The sequence below is a fragment of the Cydia strobilella genome, chromosome 21 (assembly GCF_947568885.1).
Source record: "Cydia strobilella chromosome 21, ilCydStro3.1, whole genome shotgun sequence".
Lineage (NCBI taxonomy): Eukaryota > Metazoa > Arthropoda > Insecta > Lepidoptera > Tortricidae > Cydia > Cydia strobilella.
This window is the reverse complement of record NC_086061.1, coordinates 3,468,351-3,490,707: the sequence shown is the minus strand read 5'-3', so window position 1 is coordinate 3,490,707 and position 22,357 is coordinate 3,468,351. Positions and strand designations below refer to the sequence as shown.

At 38.6% G+C, this 22,357-nt stretch overlaps 2 protein-coding genes across 15 annotated transcripts in view; one reads left to right on the top strand and one right to left on the bottom strand.

Annotated features, from left to right (window-relative positions):
• The window catches only part of LOC134750998 (zinc finger CCCH domain-containing protein 13), a 251,843-nt gene that overhangs the window by 153,874 nt on the left and 75,612 nt on the right, over positions 1-22,357 (top strand). The window lies entirely within an intron of this gene.
• Positions 640-6,785, bottom strand: LOC134750916 (uncharacterized). 11 transcript variants are annotated; one of them, XM_063686168.1, is made up of 5 exons: positions 5,328-5,642; positions 5,041-5,160; positions 3,262-3,428; positions 1,513-1,583; positions 640-1,074 (listed from the first exon to the last, which is right to left on the bottom strand). In XM_063686168.1, exons 3-5 carry the CDS (start codon positions 3,293-3,295, stop codon positions 799-801), a joined length of 381 nt encoding a protein of 126 aa, XP_063542238.1. In that variant the 5' UTR covers positions 3,296-3,428; positions 5,041-5,160; positions 5,328-5,642; the 3' UTR covers positions 640-798. The 11 variants fall into 11 exon arrangements, 10 of the variants coding, with proteins under 10 accessions (XP_063542238.1, XP_063542236.1, XP_063542231.1 ...); XM_063686166.1 differs by lacking the exons at positions 3,262-3,428; positions 5,328-5,642 and adding an exon at positions 5,649-6,785; XM_063686161.1 differs by having other exon boundaries at positions 1,513-3,428; positions 5,328-5,638.

Below are 22,357 nucleotides of genomic sequence, written 5' to 3'. Positions count from 1 at the left end.
TAAAACTGGCGTTCTTACTAATTGTTTACTTCTTTAAATTTCTACATTTTCAGACTGTAGTTAAATTTAAGAATATATTGATGTACGACAAAGATAAACTGTAACTGTTCAGCGTTGGAGGTAATGGCGACCAAATGAAAGCAGAGAATCTGATATCTTAATTTAATGTTTTACAGAAGGCTGGTTAGAAAAAGTGGGCTTATCTACATACATGTAGAAGCTTATATAGTAAAGTACAGCGCCACACTATGACACTACGGATTGGTTAGGAACTATTACATACATTGACATAGCTAACAGCTTATTGAGCACTTAAACTAGTACACAATAGTTTCGGTAGATGTCACCTTTACATATCATAGGACGATTGAGAGACTTAATCTGTCTAGATTAGGTAAGTAGGTACTTAGGTATGCTAATACCTACTTATCTGCTACTTGTTAAGATAGGTCTTAACATTTTGCCACCCCTTGAAATAGTTAATGTTTTATGAGTAACATTAGGTATTTCAAAGAATAGGCTTTATACATTTTACCTATCAGTAAGGATGGGCAGAGTTCTTTGTTACGAGTTATAGTTAGGTAATTACTTAAATTTTAATTAGATCTGTGCCCATTCTTATAAATGAAACAACAATAGGAAATGATTTTTATTTTAAATAGGGAGTAGGTATTCTAATTATGTACATAGGTACTAGGTAAGTAAGGTAATTTAGGTACTTAATTATACTTATTAGACACTTAGTTATAATTATTTGAACTTTACATTAGGTTGGTACTGTTGGTAGGTATTTACTACTTATATGACTTCACCCGAAGTAGGTAATGGACAAATGTTATTGAACGCGCGTTGGATGTCCCCTCTGGCGGTTCGGATGACGGCCACCCTGGTGACGCCATCCCGGCCCGGCTGCGTCGCGACGATCTTGCCCAGCCTCCACCGGCAGGGCGGCAGACGCTCGTCTCGTACCAGGACGACGGTGTCGACTGCGAGGCTTGGGCCGCGCGCGCTCCTCCACTTCGTGCGTTCCTGCAGCGTTCCGATGTAGTCACGTGACCAGCGCCGCCAGAAGTCCTGCGTGATTTGTTGCAAAAGTTGATAGTGAGTTAATCGGTTCTTTGGTACATGGTTATAATCTTCGTCCGGAAGTGAATTTGGTGCTTTTCCAATTAAAAAGTGAGCTGGCGTAAGGACAGGATAGTCAGGATTTGAACTAGGTAAGGGACATAGTGGCCTAGAATTTACCATAGATTCTACCTGATATAGGATTGATACAAATTGTTCGTAAGTTAACAAAGATAACCCTAACACTCTTTTTAAATGATATTTGGTAAGTTTTATACTAGATTCCCATAGGGACCCCATATGAGGTGTATAGACAGGAATAAAACTCCATTTTATGCCCTCGTCTGCGCAATGAGATACTAGCTCGCTCGAGCTGTCCTGTAGGTATTTTTGTAAATCTTTTAGCTCGTTACTAGCCCCATGAAAGGTTGTTGAATTGTCACTCACCAACTCCTTCGGTTTACCTCTCCTGGCGATGAATCGTCGCAGCGCCGCCAGGAAATTGGCTGACTCGAGCCCTGTAATTAATTCGAGATGAATTGCCTTTGTTGCAAAACAAATAAACACTGCTATATAGCACTTAGAGACCTTGTAACCACGCCCTGTCCTATCTCTAATGTTATAAGGTCCTCCATAATCGATACCCGTGATAGCAAAGGGGGGGGAAGGATTTACCCTTGAGGGGGGTAAGTTTCCCATTATAGGGTTAGTAGTCTTTGGATTTGCTCTAAAACACGGAACGCATTTATTTACAATTTTCGAGGCTAACATCCTACCTTTTGTTGGCCAGATGCGCTCGCGAATAGTTGAAAGTAATAACTGAGGGCCAGCGTGCAGAGTACGTATATGTGCGTTTGCCATCAGTAGTTTGGTAAGCGCGTGCTCGTGACTTAATATTAAAGGATGTTTTTTTTCATATGCATAATGCGAAAGACCGATTCGTCCGCCTACGCGAACGAGTCCGTCCTTCATGAATGGGTGTAAAGATAATATTTTTGATTTGTTAAGAACCGGTTTATTGTTTTGCAATAATTTATATTCGTGTGGGAATGATTCCATTTGTGCATGTCTAATTAATGCGTGATCCGATTTTTTTAATTCTTCTACGGACAATGGTCCTGATAATTTATTATTTGGATTAATTGTTCGAGTTTTATTTTTTGTATTATATATAAATCGAAGTATGTATGCTAATACATGAATAAGTGTTTTATCGCTTGACCACCTGTGGAAAAGATATTGTATCGTGTCGTTAGATTCTGTGCTAATAGCCAAGGTGAGAGTTATGTTTACGTCGCTCTCGGCCTCGGGTGCATGATTTAGTGACTCAGAATCGTGGGCCGGCCATGTGTCCGGACTTTGGGTCAACCACGCCGGCCCAGACCACCATAACTGGTTGGTTTCCAGCTTGCCTGGTGCTACCCCTCGGGACAAAAGGTCGGCGGGGTTATCCTCCGAGCGGACCCATGACCACTCGTGCTTGTTTGTAAGTGATAATACTTTTGTGACTCTGTTACTAACAAAACAAGTTAATTTAGGGTTACTATTTTTTATCCAACATAATGTTATTTTTGAATCTGACCACAGGTTGATTCCGGAAACGTCACATTTTAATGCTCGTTTTATTTTGTCGACATGTGTCGCGAGCAGTAAACTGGAACAAAGTTCCAAATTTGGAATAGTTTGGGGTTGTATTGGACTTATTTTTGATTTTGAGTAAAGTAGGTGAACTTGTACGTTTCCTACTCTATCGCTTGATCGTATATAGATGGCAGCGCCATAGGCTTTAATACTACTGTCACAGAACCCATGAATTTGTATCGTTACATAATTGGGTATGACTGTACATCTCGAAATTTTCAATTGGTTTAATAAAAACAAGTCTCGATAGAATGTGTTCCATTCTTGGATCAAGTCTTGTGTTAATTCGGTATCCCAATCTAATTGAGCCTTAAATAATTTTTGAATAAATATTTTGGCTACTACAATTACTGGTCCCGTCAAGCCTAGGGGGTCGAAAATGGACGAAATTACCCCTAGTACCTTTCTTTTGGTGATTGGGTGTGAAATTTGGTTTTCTTTAATGGTATACATAAGCTCATCTGAGTCACTAGACCACGCTAAACCCAGGACCTTATGTGTTTTATCTCCAAATTCGGTTGTGTGTGTGTTTTGGTGTGTGTGTGTTTCGCTCACCCGTTTTATGATGACTTCGGAATTGGACTTCCATTTCCGCAGCGTGAAGTTGGCTCCCCGCAGGATCTCGTTCACCTGTGATGCAGTTTCAGCTACCTGATTCTCGTCGTCGCCGCCGGCGATAAAATCGTCCATGTAGAACTGGTTCGCTATGGCCTCTGCAGCTGCTGGAAATGTGTGTTGGTTTTCGTTTGACAATTGTAACAAACATCTGGTTGCAATGTGTGGTGCTGACTTTAAGCCGAAACTTAATGTGGTCAGCATATAAATTTGGAGTCGTTGGTGAGTATTTTCCCGCCAAAATATGCATTGTAGGTATTGTTGATTTGGTTTAACATAAATACATCTGTACATTTTTTGTATGTCAGCGTTAATAACATATTGGTATTTTCGGAATCGTAGAAGTATATTTATGAGTTCGTCCTGTATTATTGAGCCTTTGTATTGGATATCATTCAAAGAAATGCCGTTATCAGTTCTGCATGAGCAGTCGAAAACAATTCGAATAGGGGTTGAGGGGGAGTCGCGAAAAACAGCTTGGTGGGGTAGAAAATTACATGGGCCATCATAATTATCTTGTAATTGAATCATATGGCCAGCTTGTTCGAACTCGCGCATGAAATTCACATATTTATCTTTAAATTCGGGGTTCCGCTCGAACTTGGATTCTAATGTTTTGAACCTCCGATATGCTATGTGCCTAGATTGACCTAACTTGGTAGGTGGCTGCTTTAATGGAAGTTCTATTTCGAAATTACCCTCAGAGTTGTGAGTGTGAGTTTTCAGAAATATATCCTCACATTGTTTTTCATCATAGGGTAAATTTGGTGCGGAACCCTCCTCTATTTCCCAAAACTTTTTTAATTGAGTTTCTACTGTAACTTTACATTGAATGGCAGACTCGGTTTTTTTTTGTACGGAACCCGTGACTATCCATCCTAATCGCGAGCGTCTCAGAACCGGTAATCCGGGCCCGAGCTTGTATTTACCGGTAAGAAGTAAATCAAAGAATATCTCCCCACCGATAAGCAAATCTACATCTTGAGCTAAGTTAAACTCGTCATCAGCTAATTTATAACGCGACGGAATGTGCCAACGTTGCACGTTTGGTATTAAAATGTTGGTAGTACAAATTATAGGCGTAATAAAACAGGACAAATTCGTTGTAAAGGTTCCGTCTAAGGAATGCAATGTTACGTCACACGATTCTAAAAGGCTAGACACTTTTTCATTGAAACCTATGACATTTAAGGCAAGTTGTTCCTTGTTTAATTGTAACTTTTTGGCCGCGTTTTCGGTAATGAAATTTTCTTGCGAGCCATTGTCTAAAAATGCCTTCATTTTATGCACATTGTTATGCTTATCCCTAACGAGCACTTGGGCTGTTGTAAGGAAAACTGACCTATTTCGCGCATTGTTTATTTGTTTTTCGATTAAAGTGTTATTCGACAAGGTAGTCTCGATTTGACTAGAACTCGGTTGTTCGTCGATTAACGTTGATATTGGTAATCGCGTTGGTACGGGGTTACTACCTACATGAGTGTTGGTATTTGGTTTGTGTAGTAACGTATGATGCTTGCCCTTACATACTCGACATGTACTGGCCCTGCAGTTTGTTAAGACATGCGTTCCGGACAAACAATTAAAGCATAATCGTAATTTATTCACGGCTCGGATGCGCGCGATAACGTTTAATGCACTAAACTTTGGACACTGATTAATATAATGCGTACTCGAACAATACGGACACTGGTTACATTTAAACTGTTTGGAGGTTACCTTGATAGGTTCGGACGTGGTTACCATGGCCTTCTTGGAAGTGCTGGGTGCGTCCGATGGTACTGCTGGGCTGGTCGCTTCCAGCCGGTCAGCTCGGTTCTTTAGGAAGGTTTTGAAATCCTGCAACGAAGGCAATTTTCTCAAATCAACACTGTTTTCCCACTTTGATTGCAATCGACTGTCTAACTTTTTAACTAACATGTGAATAATTGCGAGATCCCAATTTTCGGTAGGTACATTTAATGAGCGCAAAGATCTCAAATGTTTGGAAATATTATCGCACAGACCTCTTAGACCCGAAGGAGTTGACGGTACCGGTTCCACGTCGAACAAGGCTCGCATGTGGTTGGTGACTAAACGTTTAGGATTATTATAACGTTCACAAAGCATCTGCCACGCGAGCATGTACGCGTCCTCGGAGAAATCGAGCGAACTAATTACCTCAAGTGCGCCGTCTTGTAAACAACTGCGTAGGTACTTATATTTTACGATCGGTGCTAAGCTAGCTTGGTTGACTAGGGCATCAAATGTGTCTCGAAATTGCAGCCACTGTGTTAGGTCTCCGTCGAAGCTAGGGAGGCTAATTTCGGGATATTTTATCGACTCACCGAGGGGTTGCTGCGGCGGGGCTTGCGGACTATGGTCATTTGGTGTTGAATCGGTATCTACCTTCGCCAGCAGCTTGCCCTTAGCGCTAAGTCGGTAAAATGTGTCCTCAAATGACATACGCTCGGCCTCGTGGGCTTCGATGTCCCCTTCGTCGCTGCACAGTGTCTCGATCCGGTCCTGTATCTCAGAGAAATCATTGTATAACTTTGGTAATTGTTCTAGTCTTAAGCTTATGTCTACAATTATTTCGGCCGTCAATGCACTTGAGTCGATTCTTTCTATAAATTTATTAAATACAGTTAATTTTCGCTTACAGACACCTCGTCTATTTTTTAACTGCCTAATTTCTAACTCTTCTAGAGTGTTTTTGGAAGTTTCTAACATGATTAAGAACGATTACAATTTACAATTTGTAGGAAATAAATCGATTACAATTAAATTTGGTAGGGAGATTTGGTAGATAGGTTAGGGAATGCCAGCTCACTTGCCTTCTCGATTGATGCTCGTGCGCGTGGCGTAGCTTGGTGATTGCCCTCGCTTGGGCGCTCCTTCTGCCTCTGGTGTGGTACCACCCACGTGGTCCCTTTGGTACTTGCGGTAGCCGTTCCCTGCTGCGGCTGCGGTGCCACGCACGTGGTCCCGCTTTGGTGGCTCGGTCGGCGCCTGTCGCGTTGGCTCAGGCCGCTCGATCGAGTGGTGTGGTCGCCTCCTAGTCACCTCTTCAGCTTCTTCAGGTCGGCGGAGCCCCACGCGGTTGCTGCCTACGTGGTAACGTTGCTCTCCCGGCCTAAATCAGGATACGCGGCGATTCCTCGACGTACCGGCTCGCAAATTTTACTAAATTTACTAGCGATTCGCTTTAAAGTACTGAGATTAACCGCGATTTAAACTAGGGGTCACCATTATGTTCAGCGTTGGAGGTAATGGCGACCAAATGAAAGCAGAGAATCTGATATCTTAATTTAATGTTTTACAGAAGGCTGGTTAGAAAAAGTGGGCTTATCTACATACATGTAGAAGCTTATATAGTAAAGTACAGCGCCACACTATGACACTACGGATTGGTTAGGAACTATTACATACATTGACATAGCTAACAGCTTATTGAGCACTTAAACTAGTACACAATAGTTTCGGTAGATGTCACCTTTACATATCATAGGACGATTGAGAGACTTAATCTGTCTAGATTAGGTAAGTAGGTACTTAGGTATGCTAATACCTACTTATCTGCTACTTGTTAAGATAGGTCTTAACAGTAACAATCAACTGAAAACTTATAGGTGCATATTATGTGCAATGCAATACACATCAGCACATCACAGACCTCTACGAGATCATTGATTCACATGAAATAATGGAATTTGGTTTCCAGCTGCAACATTTCGATATTTCTCTAAGATTTCCACGTTACAGTTTGAGCCTAGTGTGGGGACATTGTACTGCTTCTCTCGGAATGCTAACTTCTTGAAATAAATTTATTCTGAATTAAAAAACATTTTTTTTTCATTATGTATCATTACGAGATTGTAAAAGCAACGCGGAACATATTAAACAACCACCACATTATGTACCACACTGGATATTATCAGAAATCGAGCACAGGAATCTCAATGGTCACGGAACATTGTAGTGCTTAATTTCTAATAATTTCAGCCCATGTGAGGTGACCTGAAACAACGGAGAAGAGTTGTGTTTTTTACTACGTTAGTCATAAAATCACTCGTTTTATCAGCTGTTTCCAATGATGAAAAAAATTAAGACTCATTGTTTAGCAGGTTTAGATTGCGATAGGTAATACTTACCTGATGCCATGTTATATCATTCACAATTGCCCAATTCATGCTGCCTACCTACCAAGTTGCAAACCTAACTGTACAGATTGACTCACAAGAGCTACCTCAGAAAGTCTATGAAAAATTTCTGCGCTCCGGCACTTCAAAATTGCAAAAAAACCCTTGAAACTTGTGAAAAAGATATTACCGACATATATAGGACTTCAAAGAATTATGTTAATAAAAACCGGTCAACTGCGAGTCGGACTCGCGCACGAAGGGTTCCGTACCATTACGCAAAAAACGGCAAAAAAAATCACGTTCGTTGTGTGGGAGCCCCACTTAAATATTTAGTTAATTCTGTTTTTAGTATTTGTTGTATACCGGCAACAGAAATACATCATTTGTGAAAATTTCAACTGTCTAGCTAACACGGTTCATGAGATACAGCCTGGTGACAGACAGACGGACAGTGGAGTTTAGTAATAGGGTCCCGTTTTTACCCTTTGGGTACGGAACCCTAAAAATAGAAGAATTAAAGAAATATTCAATGTAATCTAAAGTTTTGTATGTTACTGTTCAATATGTCTCAATCTCAAGTTCTGATATGTTTATGTGTTAAGTAAGGACTGCTGTCAATTACCGGTTTTTTATTAAAAGTCCGGCTTTTAACACAGAAAAATGATTTCAATATTGCAATCCCTAGCATTGAGTAGGGATAACAGCTGTCATATATACTTCGCGGGGGGCGGGGGGTTACTGTAAACTGTTTCTCTATTTTATATCAACCACAGATTTTTGCGAGTGGTGAGACGAATAGCGAGCGCGAATATGTAAACACACATAATTTGCACTGCTTGCTATTAGCCGATTTGCATCCGCTATGCCACTAGCCATCACGCACGAATGTTTTCGGTTTTGTTCCGCTCGTTAATCGTCGATAAGTTTGATATGAAACAATCATTAACAACGAATCAACGAATTACCGATAACATAACACACTTGTATGGTGGCTAGTCCAAATTCTGGACTGGACTGGACTGGACACTTTTAATACGTCTTGGTGTTTTGTGATATAAAATTAACTTTTGAGTTCCGTAAAATGCGAGAAATTACTTCACATACACTTTGCACTATGATCGACACTTTGCCCAGGTCCACTTAGCTCGGGAACTGGCAGTAAATAAATGGTTACAAATGTCGCGTTCGCATTCCTTGATTAATCTTAAAAGACCATTCGTCATTCGCCTCACCACTCGAATGTGTCTAAATGCAGCTACACGTGTCAAGTAAACTGCGCAACCAACAAGTTATCACTTTTCATCACCAAAGCTTTTAGACGCGTAATAAATAACCTCAAAGATAAACGCTACAATTAAATTGACAGTGATTGTTACTTTCGTTTTGTTATTAAAAACCTTGGACATATTTTATAAGTTTATATTATTAACTTTGTTTCAATGGAGTAAGATAAAAATTGCACTTGATTTGTTTAAGAACTTGGCAATCGATAGTTTTATGTACAACGTTGTTTTACTGAGTTTTGCGCATTCGAAGGCCATTACACTTGTTATAAATGTTTTAAGGTCCGGTTGGACTTGGACACATGTACTTCTTATAAAATGGGCAATAAGTTGCACTTTTGTATTCTGAGAAACTGTCTTCATAACTTATAATCTTTACATTTTTAAGAGGGCGAGGTTTTCAACATGTTTAACATTTTATTAGCCCACAGCACATGACCTACTTCATCTGACAAGATATCCTAATACTAAACGAAATGCCATTACTCTTCGAAATCAACCTAAAACAAAAATTATGTATTTCATTTATTTATTACCAGTATCATACCCTTTTTGTCGGTTACATAAACATACTAAATATTTGTTTTACATCGAGAAGAGTAATCAAACGAAACCGTTGTCTAAAACAAGTAAAACGGCCATTATTTCTATTAGTTCTCAAATGGTCAATAATATGGGTTAAAAGCTCGTAAAAGTTGCGCAAAGTATCGATCATAGTTACACAACCTGCTCGGGTGTTTAGGTCGGCACGTCGAGCTTTCAAAATGTTCTAGAGACGGGAGACTTTAACAAGTGCATGTGCTCCTAAGTAGTTTGAAAAAAAAAACATTTAGGTGATAATGCCGTCATACAGTTTTATGTAAGCCTTGTACATAAACTTAATATTTTAGTTGCATTTTCGATTCCTAATGATGAGTAAAGTTTCAGAACTGTCGAGAATATGCTGTAGCTGTACTGATTGCTAGGGAACCAACTAGCCTCGTTAAACTGCCAACATACCTATGTGATACCTCTGATGTTTTATGCGTAATTGCGTAGGTACTAGGTTACAATGTCTTCTTAATAGTATTATCATGAGTAACTTTAATTGCGTACGTATAAGCAGTTAGAGTAAGTACACTGATTCTATGATGAATAGTAAGTAGATTACGCTGAAGATTTCTATATGACATTACGAATTAACATCAATAACCGATAAACACTAGCTACTTCCCATCCCTAGTGATATTTTTGTTCGGAAAAGTGGTTTGGGCATTCGTCATTCGGCCCCGGGCGAAACCATCATGCAGGCAAATGAGACTAATTTCGAATTCGGAATCAAGCCCAATTACGACATTAAAGGCAATTTCAAAACCTTTACGTTTTTGAGAATATCATACAGACCTACATAGATTAGATACAACTGGGAACAAATCAAATTATTTTTATAAAATAAGACTATAGTCCTATATAGTTATAGTCCTATAAATCACTACATATTATAAACCAAAGTCCCCCGCCTCGTCTGTCTGTCTGAATCTGTATGTTCGCCATAAACTCAAAAACTAATGAACGGATTTTTATGCGGTTTTCACATATCAATAGTGATTCTTGTGGAAGGTTCAGGGGTATAATTTGCTAAGGCTTTGTGTAACATCAGTTTGTGAGCTGTTACATTTTGAACCTTAATACTATAACGATAGTTGCTTTTTAACGACATGTTTGTTTTGGCACGCGCTGGGCACTCGACTAAGGCGCCTCTCCATAAAAGAAACAAAGACTTTTGTTTAACGGATTAGGGTCTGAGGCCTAAAAATCATTTGAGAAAATTCATACTATAATTGGTCAAACAGTTACAGGATGGCGGGGAGGCAAATAATGCTCAAAGTATAAAAATACCTACATAGGTCCATTTCAGCTAACTTTGCACTGGTTCTAATAGTACAAAGTGAGGGAGAGTTGTCATAAACGTCATATTTTCACGGAAATGTGGCATTAATGACATTTCCACAGTTTGTCATTGCAAATGCCAAGCTGAGTTAGCTTGGTCCAACTCTACTGCAAACTTGTTGTTTTATTTGAACTTGGCCGGACACACTCAATTTCCATCTTTATGAAATAAAATACAAACAGTTGTGGTTTCATAAAATTCCATTAGCATTTAAGTAAATGTCACATTTCAAGATTTGCCAAGGTCACTTAATTTTACGTAATTTACTCGTTTACTTTAAACCTGCATTTCATTTGATTTTACTACACGCTTACGCTCACTTACAACGCAAAAACACAAACAAGATTTAAAAGGTACCTATCTTTTTAAATGTCGTGAAGATATTGTAGCTTTTAGGGTTCCGTACCCAAAGGATAAAAACGGGAGCCTATTAGTAAGACTCCGCTGTCCGTCTGCCTGTCCGTCCGTCTGTCCGTCTGTCACCAGGCTGTATTTTATGAACCGTGATAGCTAGATAGTTGAAATTTTCAAAGATGATCTATTTCTGTTGCCGCTATAACATCAAATACTAAAAACAGAATAAAATAAATATTTAATTGGGGCTCCCATACAACAAACGTGATTTTTTTGCCGTTTTTTGCGTAATGGTACGGAACCCTTTGTGACAATTAGGCTTAAACCGCTGAACCGATTTAGATGAAATTTGATATGAAAATAGTTTGAAGCCCGAGGAAGGATATAGGACAGTTTTTATCAATTATCATCATGATCATCCCACGCGGACGACGTCGCGGGCAGAAGAAGCTACCTATTCCTAATAAATCCATCTTTCTTAATACGTAGTTACGAATAATATAAATGCGATAAATAATGCTGAAATTACAATTATTCCAACGGAATATATTCGCGAAAAGTACCAGGCACTCATAAGTGGCGCGGAGGTTAGAAGTGTTTTTAAATGCGCGTGGGCAGAAGTGACGTCACCACCAACAAGTTCGTGACAAATTGTACAAATAATGGCACAGTTGGGTATGTGGGCTGATGATTTAACTATATATTAAACAATAATAATTATGATCTCAGTTATATTTTTTAAGTATGAGCTAAGTTTGTAAAGCCCCAGGACCAAATATCAACTTTCTTGAAATGATCTGTAGGGAATAGGAATGTAGCCAAGTTTTTCGAAAATTACCATATTTGAAAATTACTATAAACTTCGTTATGTTACGTTTGCACATCAAGGGCTACGTCAAGTAAGACACTATTACTACATCTTAGATATTTAAGATTATTTTTAAGACTGAAATGACTGGGTAATATTTAACTTATGTTCCTTCAATTTAGAGTTCTTCAGGTTCTTGAAATGAAGAAATAATGACACAGACAAAATTTAGTTATTTATTCAAGAAGAGAAATTAACACTGAACAGTTCGGCAAATAGAGCGATATATGGGCACAAAAAGCGAGTAGTTTGCATCGAACCATTGTTACAGTGACTAATTTCCCATTGTTTCTGCCAATGATTTAGGCTGACTCAAAACACCCACGGAAAACGGATTCCTAGTAAACACATAAAAGGAATTTCTTGAAAAACTAATGAATAGGTTAAATCTAAACATGGCCATCGAACGGTCCTTATAATTCAAAAAGAATAGCTACATTGATTAACTATCGTGTTAAACTTGCCGAACAACTGCGACTCGGACTCGCCCACCGAGGGTTCCGTACTTTTTAGTATTTGTTGTTATAGCGGCAACAGAAATACATCATCTGTGAAAATTGCAACTGTCTAGCTATCACGGTTCATGAGATACAGCCTGGTGACAGACAGACAGGCAGACAGGGGAATCTTAGTAACAGGGTCCCATTTTTACCCTTTGGGTACGTACGGAAAACCAAATTTCGATTTTCGATTTTTACGGTAGGCCGTCTACACCCGAAACTCCAGCCTGTTCGTAGTAACCGGTCTCCTAAATTAGGAATGTGATGACATACTCTAAAGCTAATAAGACGACTTTAGGACTTCGATTGGTGAGACTTGAAATATTTAACAAGAAATATAGTAGTTGTATCAAGAAGAAATACTTTAACCAGATTTGGATTTTATTTTGTATGAAACCCTCTGTTTAAAAATTCAAAATGTTACCTTGGTCACTCGGGCTATAAAAACTACTTAATGACTCCTCAATAACCAAAAGCACCTCAGTGGTTTCGACGCCACAGTGGAGCACACATAGTAAGGATTCAAACTGAAATAGTATACCAATCTTTATCTTCCAAACATCTCTTTGGTCTACCGTAGTCGTATTATAAAATATAATCGGCCAAGTGCGAATCGGACTCGCGTTTAAAACCTCTTATTCTGGTTGAATTTATACAAAACAACTTGAGTGAATTTTAACGACAGGCAGAATTAGGTCCGGTTTGCGTAGTGACGTCACATCGACTCCCATGCTTATGCTTGACAAACACCTCACGTCCCAAGCCTCCTTGGAAGTCGTGATGTCCTGGTACTTTGGAAACATGAGCTATACAATTGAGAATTTTTGTGAGAATTCGCAGAAAATTCATATGTAATGTAGATTCTTATAAATTGACATTAATGTAATTTGTACTGTAATCATATAATCTAATCTATGTCCCAGTTTTTAAAGCGGTAGTAACGAAGGGTTTAGGTGTTCGGTTTTTTAATACAGAGGTCATGGGTTCATTTAGGTCTGATGATGATGAATAGATCAACATTATTTGTGTTGTTATTTATCCCATTGTCGAAGGGAATTGTCCCACTAATTGAGTGGCACCGTTTTGTTAGAAGAAAATGTTGGATCGCGTTCTATTAAAGCCCATTATTAAAGTGGCTTATTACCACAAAAATGCATTGTTAGTAAATTTTAACACCATAAAGCCAAGATTATAGAGTTGGTTTTCCCCTGGACAATTAACCGTACCCATGGCAACGACTAAACCGCTGAATTCACCGAAATCACAAACATTACGAAATTGCCAAACTGAAGACATCAACGCGCTCCCTAAATTTCATGGTGTTAAAAATAATTAAGAATTATCTAATTATTAATTAAATCTAATTAAGAATTAAAAAAATAAGAATATCCCAGTGCACAGTGCCATGCACTCGCTCGCAGAGTGCAGAATATATGTTAAATTGGTATCCTATTTTACATTTCTGAATTCGCGCCTAGTACAGAGAGTTTGTGCTGCGAGTTATTTTTGTAGGCTTTGTTACAGTTACTATGTAACTAAATAAAAATAAATAAATAAATAATAATTCAGCCTATACGTCCCACTGCTGGGCACAGGGCTCCTCCTCACGATAGCCCAGTGCGGATTGCGGATGCGTAAAACAGTTGCGCTTGATAAAATACCGTAGTAAAAATATACTCTATGATTACACTCTATTAAGTACCCATCACAAATTGAATAAAAAAATCATAATGCACTATAAATTAATAACAATAATGGAACCAAGGTTTCGTCACGTCATCTTCCCACTTCCCACATACTAACAATTTAACTGACTATTTATGGATCTTACATCTTTGTAAATAGAGTTTAGAATATGTCAGTTAACAGTGTGATGGTGGTTGTGGCTAATGTACGATGAACTTATAAAACCATAAGACACTATTTTGTTCACATGACTTGTCACTTTCCGTCGCTTTGATAGGGTTGGGGCACAGTCGAGCTATGAATATGCACCTGCAGTTGACATGCGAATGTCACCTTTAAAAGCATAAAAGACTTAGATCCTAAATATGTTATAACGCCTAAACACACTAGTAACTTTATAAAGCAACTATAGATTGTGTTAGGGCGTTCGCTAGTTGACGCGGGTGCACGGAGCGGGCGCACGCACGCGGGTGCCATTGTAGGTAAAAATCTGTCGCACGCGTCTGCGCCAGAGGGCCTATCGCGAACCACTTTCGACGTGTTGCCTCCCTGTCATACTTACGTACGAATTTACAAGTGCGACAGAGGCAACACGTCGAACGTGGTTCGTGGTTGGCCCTCAGAGCGTTGCTAATACAATTTTTCGTTAACCCGCTCACCCGCTCCGTGCAACCGCGCCAGCTAGCGAACGCCCTACCACAGTCTATAGATGCTTTATAAAGTTCGTTTGCCATGTCAGTGGCGCCAGTGTGATCACAGCCTGATGAGCTGGTCAGGTCATTACCATTACCATTCATAGTGGTTTTTTTACAGCTTTCCACTTACGTCATCCATTGTCGAGCTATTTCTATTACATGTCTAACTTACCTGGTTCAGTTCATGTCATCAATGCATAAAAAATTTTTTGAGTGTGTTTGTGTGGTGAAAAATTTTGTGTTTCGCTCGGAAGAAAAGTTTTAAAACCCTCGAATTCAAGATTCCAGTTTTTGAACTCTGCGCTTTTCGATTTTGGAATCTTTTGCTTTCCCGGGTATCAATATTAACACGTAGGATTTAACATCTTTACCCGCTTGTTAACAAATAAGTACATAACTATTTCTAGTTCTACGGAACCACATTCTCGACGGCATTTTTCTCAAAACAATTTATTAACTTTTATGTCTTATAAAAAGGATTAGACTGAACCATAAATCTATCGCAATAAAGTCAAAGCATACCGCCATCATGTCGCGTCGTGGTTTCACACGTTTTTGTGCGGGGAAAGCACAAGTTCAGCATGTCACAGGAAAGTGTCACTTTTTGATACAAGCCACTTTTTGGATTAAGTTTACGACGCAATGGTATTTAGAACGGAATATCTATGGATGCCTGAATTGACAATTTGTCAGTAATTTAAACTCTGTCAATTCTTTCTTATTTTGGGCAGCTGTATCTCAAGATATATATTATAATTATACCGGTTATATGGGCTGTGGGCTTTCAGTCAGAAACTTGAATTTATTAGAACATTTCGTCACTTTTAATAACAAAACTTCCGTGAGACACAGACATATTAAATATATTAATAACGGGTCACTCACGTGTTTTAAGTCGAAAACGTTCGACATGTTTCACTCCGTACCGAGGAGCGTCATCAGGAGCTTCCGTCGAGTTCCGAGGAGTCTGCGCCGGTCCGTCACCGTCGACGCAAGCTCCTGATGACGCTTCTCGGTACGGAGTGAAACATGTCGAGCGTTTTCGACTTAAAACACGTGAGTGACCCGTTATTAACATATTTAATACATTTCGTCACTATTGACATATAAAAAACCAGCCGACCCTTATTTTATTTAATGCAAGGCGGAATGTAGGAATTGTAAAAGACTACGTTTTCGTTCGTTCGTACGTTCACGGCTGCAGCGATGCTAACAGAATTATAACCTATATACTCACTAAGTATATTGAAATCGTTTAAACTTTTATGTTCTTTGCAAAAGCTACTCAAGATATATTTTTCTCTAAATTAAAACTCATAGTTTCTGAACTCCATGGCCCTATAAACCTAGGAGGATATAACCAACGGAGACGCCACGTCTGTAATTTGCTGTACAAAAAAGTCTGCCAATTTTTGCGGGGAAGGGGAACGTCAAATGTTTACATAACGTCAAAATAGCCATGTCAGATAAACGTCAGTCCATACATTGTGTATGACCATTGGCCGACTATTTTCGACAGAGGGAAACGCCTGTTAATGGCTACTCCATTTGGTTATATTATATCCTCCTAGCTATAAACTATGGATGGTATAGAAAGGATCGCAATCTCTTATGGCAGAATTGTTGTAAAAGTGACCGCGTTAAGCTTTAAATAATAGTTCCTAATCTCTCCGGTGGCGCTAGTTAGGCTCTGGGACATGAGTATAACATGAACCATATAAGGCAACAAATAACCCGACCAAATTACGTAGGTTGTTTTTGGTAGTATTTCGGTGTATGGTGGCGCCGCCTAATTACTGTTTTTTGATGGACACTTTTCATACATAGAGATTTGGCTCCTTTATACAGTCTCCATGCTATAAACACTCAACATGTCGATCGTCAATTATTTGACAGTCGACAAGCGTTTATGTCTTCGTCGACAGTTGACACTCATTGTTCTTTGTGTCTATTTACCACACAATTAGATTGCTTTAAGCTCTTGCCCATTATATCTTGATCACGATATTCTTTATCACTGTCCGTTATCGTAGGCCAGACCTAAACTGGTCCTTGAGGAATACAGTGGTTTCAAGTTATGAACAGTTTAGTTCACTTGCTAAAAGCCTGCTATTGTATATATCTTATCTACTGATCTACACTTCTGATGTTGTAGGTAGAAAATGGTAATTAACTGAGCAAGTGTTAAATTATGACTGAACTTTTAGTTGATCTTTTCATTATGTATGACTCTAGTTTAAATATTTCTTTGGCACGACCGATCTGCTATTCTAAACTTGATTGGTCTCAAAGAATATTGATTCATAGAAACACCATCTATTAGATTTTTTTATATGCCAAACATTACGTTCCATATTACGTTCTTATTATGTAAAAAGCACTTATAACACCTAGTTATTTACGATACAAGTGCGGTAAGTAGGAAATTGGCAACGCAAAGAGTAGTGATAAATTACCTATTCCCACAATTATCGTACAACGTTTTACAGTACATATGGCCTTTTAAACTTTCGACAAAGGCACGGTAAGTGCTCATTTCTGCACTAGTATGTACATGAAACTAGCACCATATGTACTGTAAATATGTTATGTGTATGTGCCAGCGGCTCTTCCCTTGTGGGATTAGCAGTCGTATTTTGATTTTAAAAATAGGTTATGATGTGACGAATGTAAATTAAATGAAATTACATAAAAAATTTGTAATTTGCAATCAATCAATAGTCCGCTGACCCACACCTTGAAAGCCGGCGCACTTAAACAAACTACACTTGTGTCGAAAGTCGAAACGTAATGTGGAGTATGACAGATTGCAACACACGGCCTTCGGTACGGACCAGTTCCACCTGTCACTGTGATCTGGTCATTTTGAAATTGAGTGAGAAAACGGTTGAAACTTGAAAGATTTTCGCAGGATTTAAAAGAAATTCTCAATTCTTAGGTTAATTGTAAACATATATAAAAATACCTAAACTCTGTTGTCTTCCCACAGCTAAACTTCCGACTTGATGAAATTTGTCATGGTGAAAGCTTTAACCTTCCGTATGTGTGTGGTGGTCAAAAATCGTGGGTTCAACCTCTGTATAGAGTAGAAAAAATCATTCTCGGAAAAAATGCAAGAGAAAATTTCGGCCAGGAACGTAATCATACTTTTCTGTACAAGAGGTTAAACTTAGAACTATGGACATAGCTACAATTATTTTGAAATTTCTGGAATTTGTGAAGCCTGATCATGGTGGGAAAGAGGGGAAATTAAATATACCAAATATTACATTATTATTAATTACCTGGTAGGTAATTTATCTAAATTTATTTTCTTAAAGCATGACAGGATGGCTGCTCCATTTAAATTGTTCAGCATGTATATCATCATATATCAATCAACCTATACACGTCCCACTGCTTGGCACAGGATACCTCTCATTGTACGTTTTACAAGAGAGTACGTTCTACCAAATTTCGGACCTGCTCTCAGTTAGAAAGCTATATGTAATTAATGCAGTTTTACGAAGGCATAAAGAAACCGTATACAAACCTGAAACAGACGATAATAAATCTAAAAGAAGAAAACCCGACGTAATATCCGCTCCTGTACCTAAATCCGTATTCGCAAAGAGGCAGTACGTAGCTCAGTCGGTAAAATTGTATAATTATATAAATAAGTTGTTAAATATTTACCCCGCAAGCTCTAAAGAATGTTTAAGTAAACTAAATACATGGATTAACACTAAAAGCTATAATGATGTTGAAAATATATTAGTTGGAGTCGTCTATTAATAATAATATTAATTGTATACTGTATACTACATCTTAAAAAAAAAAAAAAAAAAACTTCCTGCAGCTAATGCATGGGTCTTCAGATTCATTTTTACGCATCCAGAACCTATACACACGCACACAGAAAATTTACATAAATTTAATAAACATGCAGAAACAGAAACACACACACACACACACACACACACACACACACACACACACACACACACACACACACACACACACACACACATCCCCTCGATTATTAAAACTTTATTAAAATTGTAGTCCACCTCATTGTACCTTATATAAAAGAAAAAGGCTTAGGTCCTCTATTAAGAACAGATTTTTGTTAAAATTAGCTTTATATACTTAATTTCTTTCTATTTTTAGTTATTTTGAAGAAACATTAGTTTTAAGCCACAGCTATTGCTTTTGTATACATTCTGTTACCACCTACGGGAGAGCGGTGTCTCTTGACACAAGTGTCATTGTACGCTTAAAAAGAGGCACCTGCCCAGTTATAACTACGTTTGTTTGTGCGAACTCAATAAACATTTTTATTTATTTATTTTTTTATTTAGTTAAGACTAGGGTGAGGTAGTTCCTACTCTAGCCCAAATCTTCAGACATGACATACCCGTCCGATTTGTATTAAGGTATTCTCACAATATCTCTTTCACTGAATTTATATACCATCCTAATCCTGACATGACCAAACATATCTTGAAACAGTTAGATCATGTTTTGGCTCTATATCCGCAGTCAAAATATCAATCACCGGCCACTGACCATAATTCACGATTATTATATAACAAGTATGACATTACATCAGTTACTTGCAAACAAGTCTGTAGCAACTGGAGCGGTCACGGACGTAATCGGGTGTAACCTGACTGATAGTCATTTGTCATAGTCATATAGCCTCGCTAATAAGGCCTTCCTAGTTCAAGATTCAGATAGAATACCTGGGGGCCTAGCCAAGATGATAATCATACATCGATAAACCAAGACGAAAGAAAAATGTAGCGGGATAACAGATGCAACGAAAAATCACGTGACTATTTCCAAACCTTATTAAGTTTCGACTGGCGTATCGAACGAGTTTCTTTATTCAACATTTAAACAAAATACACCAGTTTTTAGGATGCAGCCGGGAAAGTGCTAAGATGAGGCATCATTCCGCCGACGATATCGGCCTGCCAGTTGTTCGGAACTGTAAAATCTTTGTTTTAACTGACAGGCCGATATCGTTCGCCGGACTGATAATTAGGAGCCCCTTTATTAGAGCCACTCTTCGAATTGAGCCATGGTCATCGACATTTTCGCATCATAGTGTCAGCTAATGTTGGCTCTAAGAGAGACCCCACACTATCATCTCCCGAGTGTCGTCGTCGTCTAGTCAACTCTATGGTTGCTGTTCTGCGCAACTGCACAGCGACACTATTTTCGATAGACACCTGACGGCCTAGCCAAGATTACGATCGCTTGCGCTTCGCTATCGAATCGCTTTGTGTCTCTCTATCACTCTTCCATATTAGTGTGACAGTGACAGTTGCGTTTCGTTCGCTACGTAGCGTTAGCGATTGGCATGTTGTCTACAGGACCTGACTAGACACCGACGCTCAAAAACGCTAGTCAAGTCTCTCTTATACAGAGTTAGCAAATTTGGCGATTTTTGCAGTCGCATTCTTCGAAAGTTTGCTGACTAACAACAGACCAATCTTTAGCTTTTAAGGTTCTAATCGCTAGATGTACCAAAGTTAGAAACAATAAAATTAATCTTAAAAAAAAAGTAAAACCGACTTCAAACGGGAAAAAATAAAATATTAGATAAGATTTGAGGAGTTCCCTGGATTCCTAATGGATCCCTTCATCAAAACTGGGTTTTTACAAAAACAGGACCAACTAGGGACTATATATATATTCAAACAAAAAAATAATTTTCCAAATCGGCTCAGAAATGACGGAGTTCTGAGGTAACATACATACAAAAAAATACGGTCGAATTGATAATCTCCTCCTTTTTTTTAAGGCGGTTAAAAACAGATTTTTAGTCTCGCTCTGTTTTTAAAGTCGGGCAACCTCACCGATGTGGAACTCGGTCACCTGGCAAAATACCCGTATTATACATGAAGAGGTGTCTTAAATTGTGTGGAACAAATTATACAAACGAAACCTGTCGCTAAATACCAACAATAAATATCGTTAGAGATCTTTTTGAACAAACTTTGGTGATCTACGTCATTTCATTTGACACAATCAATAAGCTAGGAGCTAATAATTGAGAACTATTATAATTGAGCTATAAAAGCGTGTATTTTTTAGGGTTCCGTACCCAAAGGGTAAAAATGGGACCCTATTACTAAGACTCCGCTGTCCGTCTCTTCGTCTGGCCGTCTGTCAGTCTGTCTGTCACCAGGCTGTATCTCATGAACCGTGATAGCTAGGCAGTTGAAATTTTCACAGATGATGTATTTATGTTGCCGCTATAACAACAAATACTAAAAAGTACGGAACCCTCGGTGGGCGAGTCCGACTCGCACTTGTCCAGTTTTTTCGAGTCAGAGATGGCGAGAGTTTAGAGAAGAAGAAACAGTTCGGTTAGTTCGCTCGCGTATGCCATTCGGCGGAGGGGATTGAACTAAAAAAACGTCGAAGACATTAATAGGTACTTGGTTGAAGGGTCCATCCATACCAATTCAAGCCCAAGTTAAACCATTTACAAAATCCAATTTAAACCATTTAGCCCTTATTTGGCTTGCCTAATTGCGTATACGCAGGTTGTCGTATTTACCAGCATGACTTGCCCTAAATGTTTCTTCTTGTCCAATTACGTTCAATACTTATCTATTTATCAAGAGCGATTGCGAGACTGATAAGTTGACAAACACATTAGCCTTAACTTAAATCATCAATGGCTGACACACTTCGTGCTTCTAACATCTTCATTATTGAACCAGTTGCTTAACGCACAAACGTATTTGCTGCCCGTAAACAAAATCACACTTTAACTTTACTAATAGGTGAGCTTTTACAGCTGCAAAAATAACGTGGTAAAGCAAAGTCGCATTTGCCATTGGTGCAACCTATACAGTATATTGTTCAAGTAGTTATTGAAGAGCAAGTGTAAGTTTGTTAAGTGCAGTGTGGCCGTAAAGATGTCAGTGTTTATGTTGACAATTATTCAAGTTGATTTGTTGTGAAATGTGTTCAGTTGGCCAGTGGACTAGTTTTGATGACTTTACACCATAATGGCAGGTTATAAATGTCTCAGGGTCGTCATGGCAGAATGTTCGCGATCCCATGACGTCTCCCATACGGCAATGCGGGTAAAGCCGATGTGGATTTAGTGGGTAGGACGTCTCCCCCATTTCTCGGTAAGAGAAAGGAAAGGGAGATGGGAGTCCCACATAATCCCCGGCGGCGCCTCTTTAGGTCACAGGGGGTATGCGTAACAGCATTACCACATCGTTAAAAAAAAAGGTTGATAAATGTCAAACAAGGTTTCGAAATGAATATTGGGCGCATGGCGAGTAGAACTCCATTATATCAAAGATAAATATAACTCCGTAATAGATGGATACAGTCTAAGGAAAAAACGTGCCTCGAAAATCAAGAAAATTTGATTCTCGAACAGAGGGCGCTACTAGCTTTGGCCTACTGTCGTATAGATGGCGTTGACGGTTTCGTTTGTTATTTAACAATTTTAACGCATATCAGTGAAAGAACATGGGTCAAAATCATAAAAATAATTAATGCAAATAAAAAAAATCTTTTATCCATATTTAAATACATTTTATCGTATTTTTATAAATCTTCATTTTTAGTTTTAAAGTG

Coding starts and splice junctions, on each gene's coding strand:
- LOC134750916 (XM_063686160.1), bottom strand. CDS start 3,396: ATGGACGATTTTATCGCCGGCGGCGACGACGAGAATCAGGTAGCTGAA.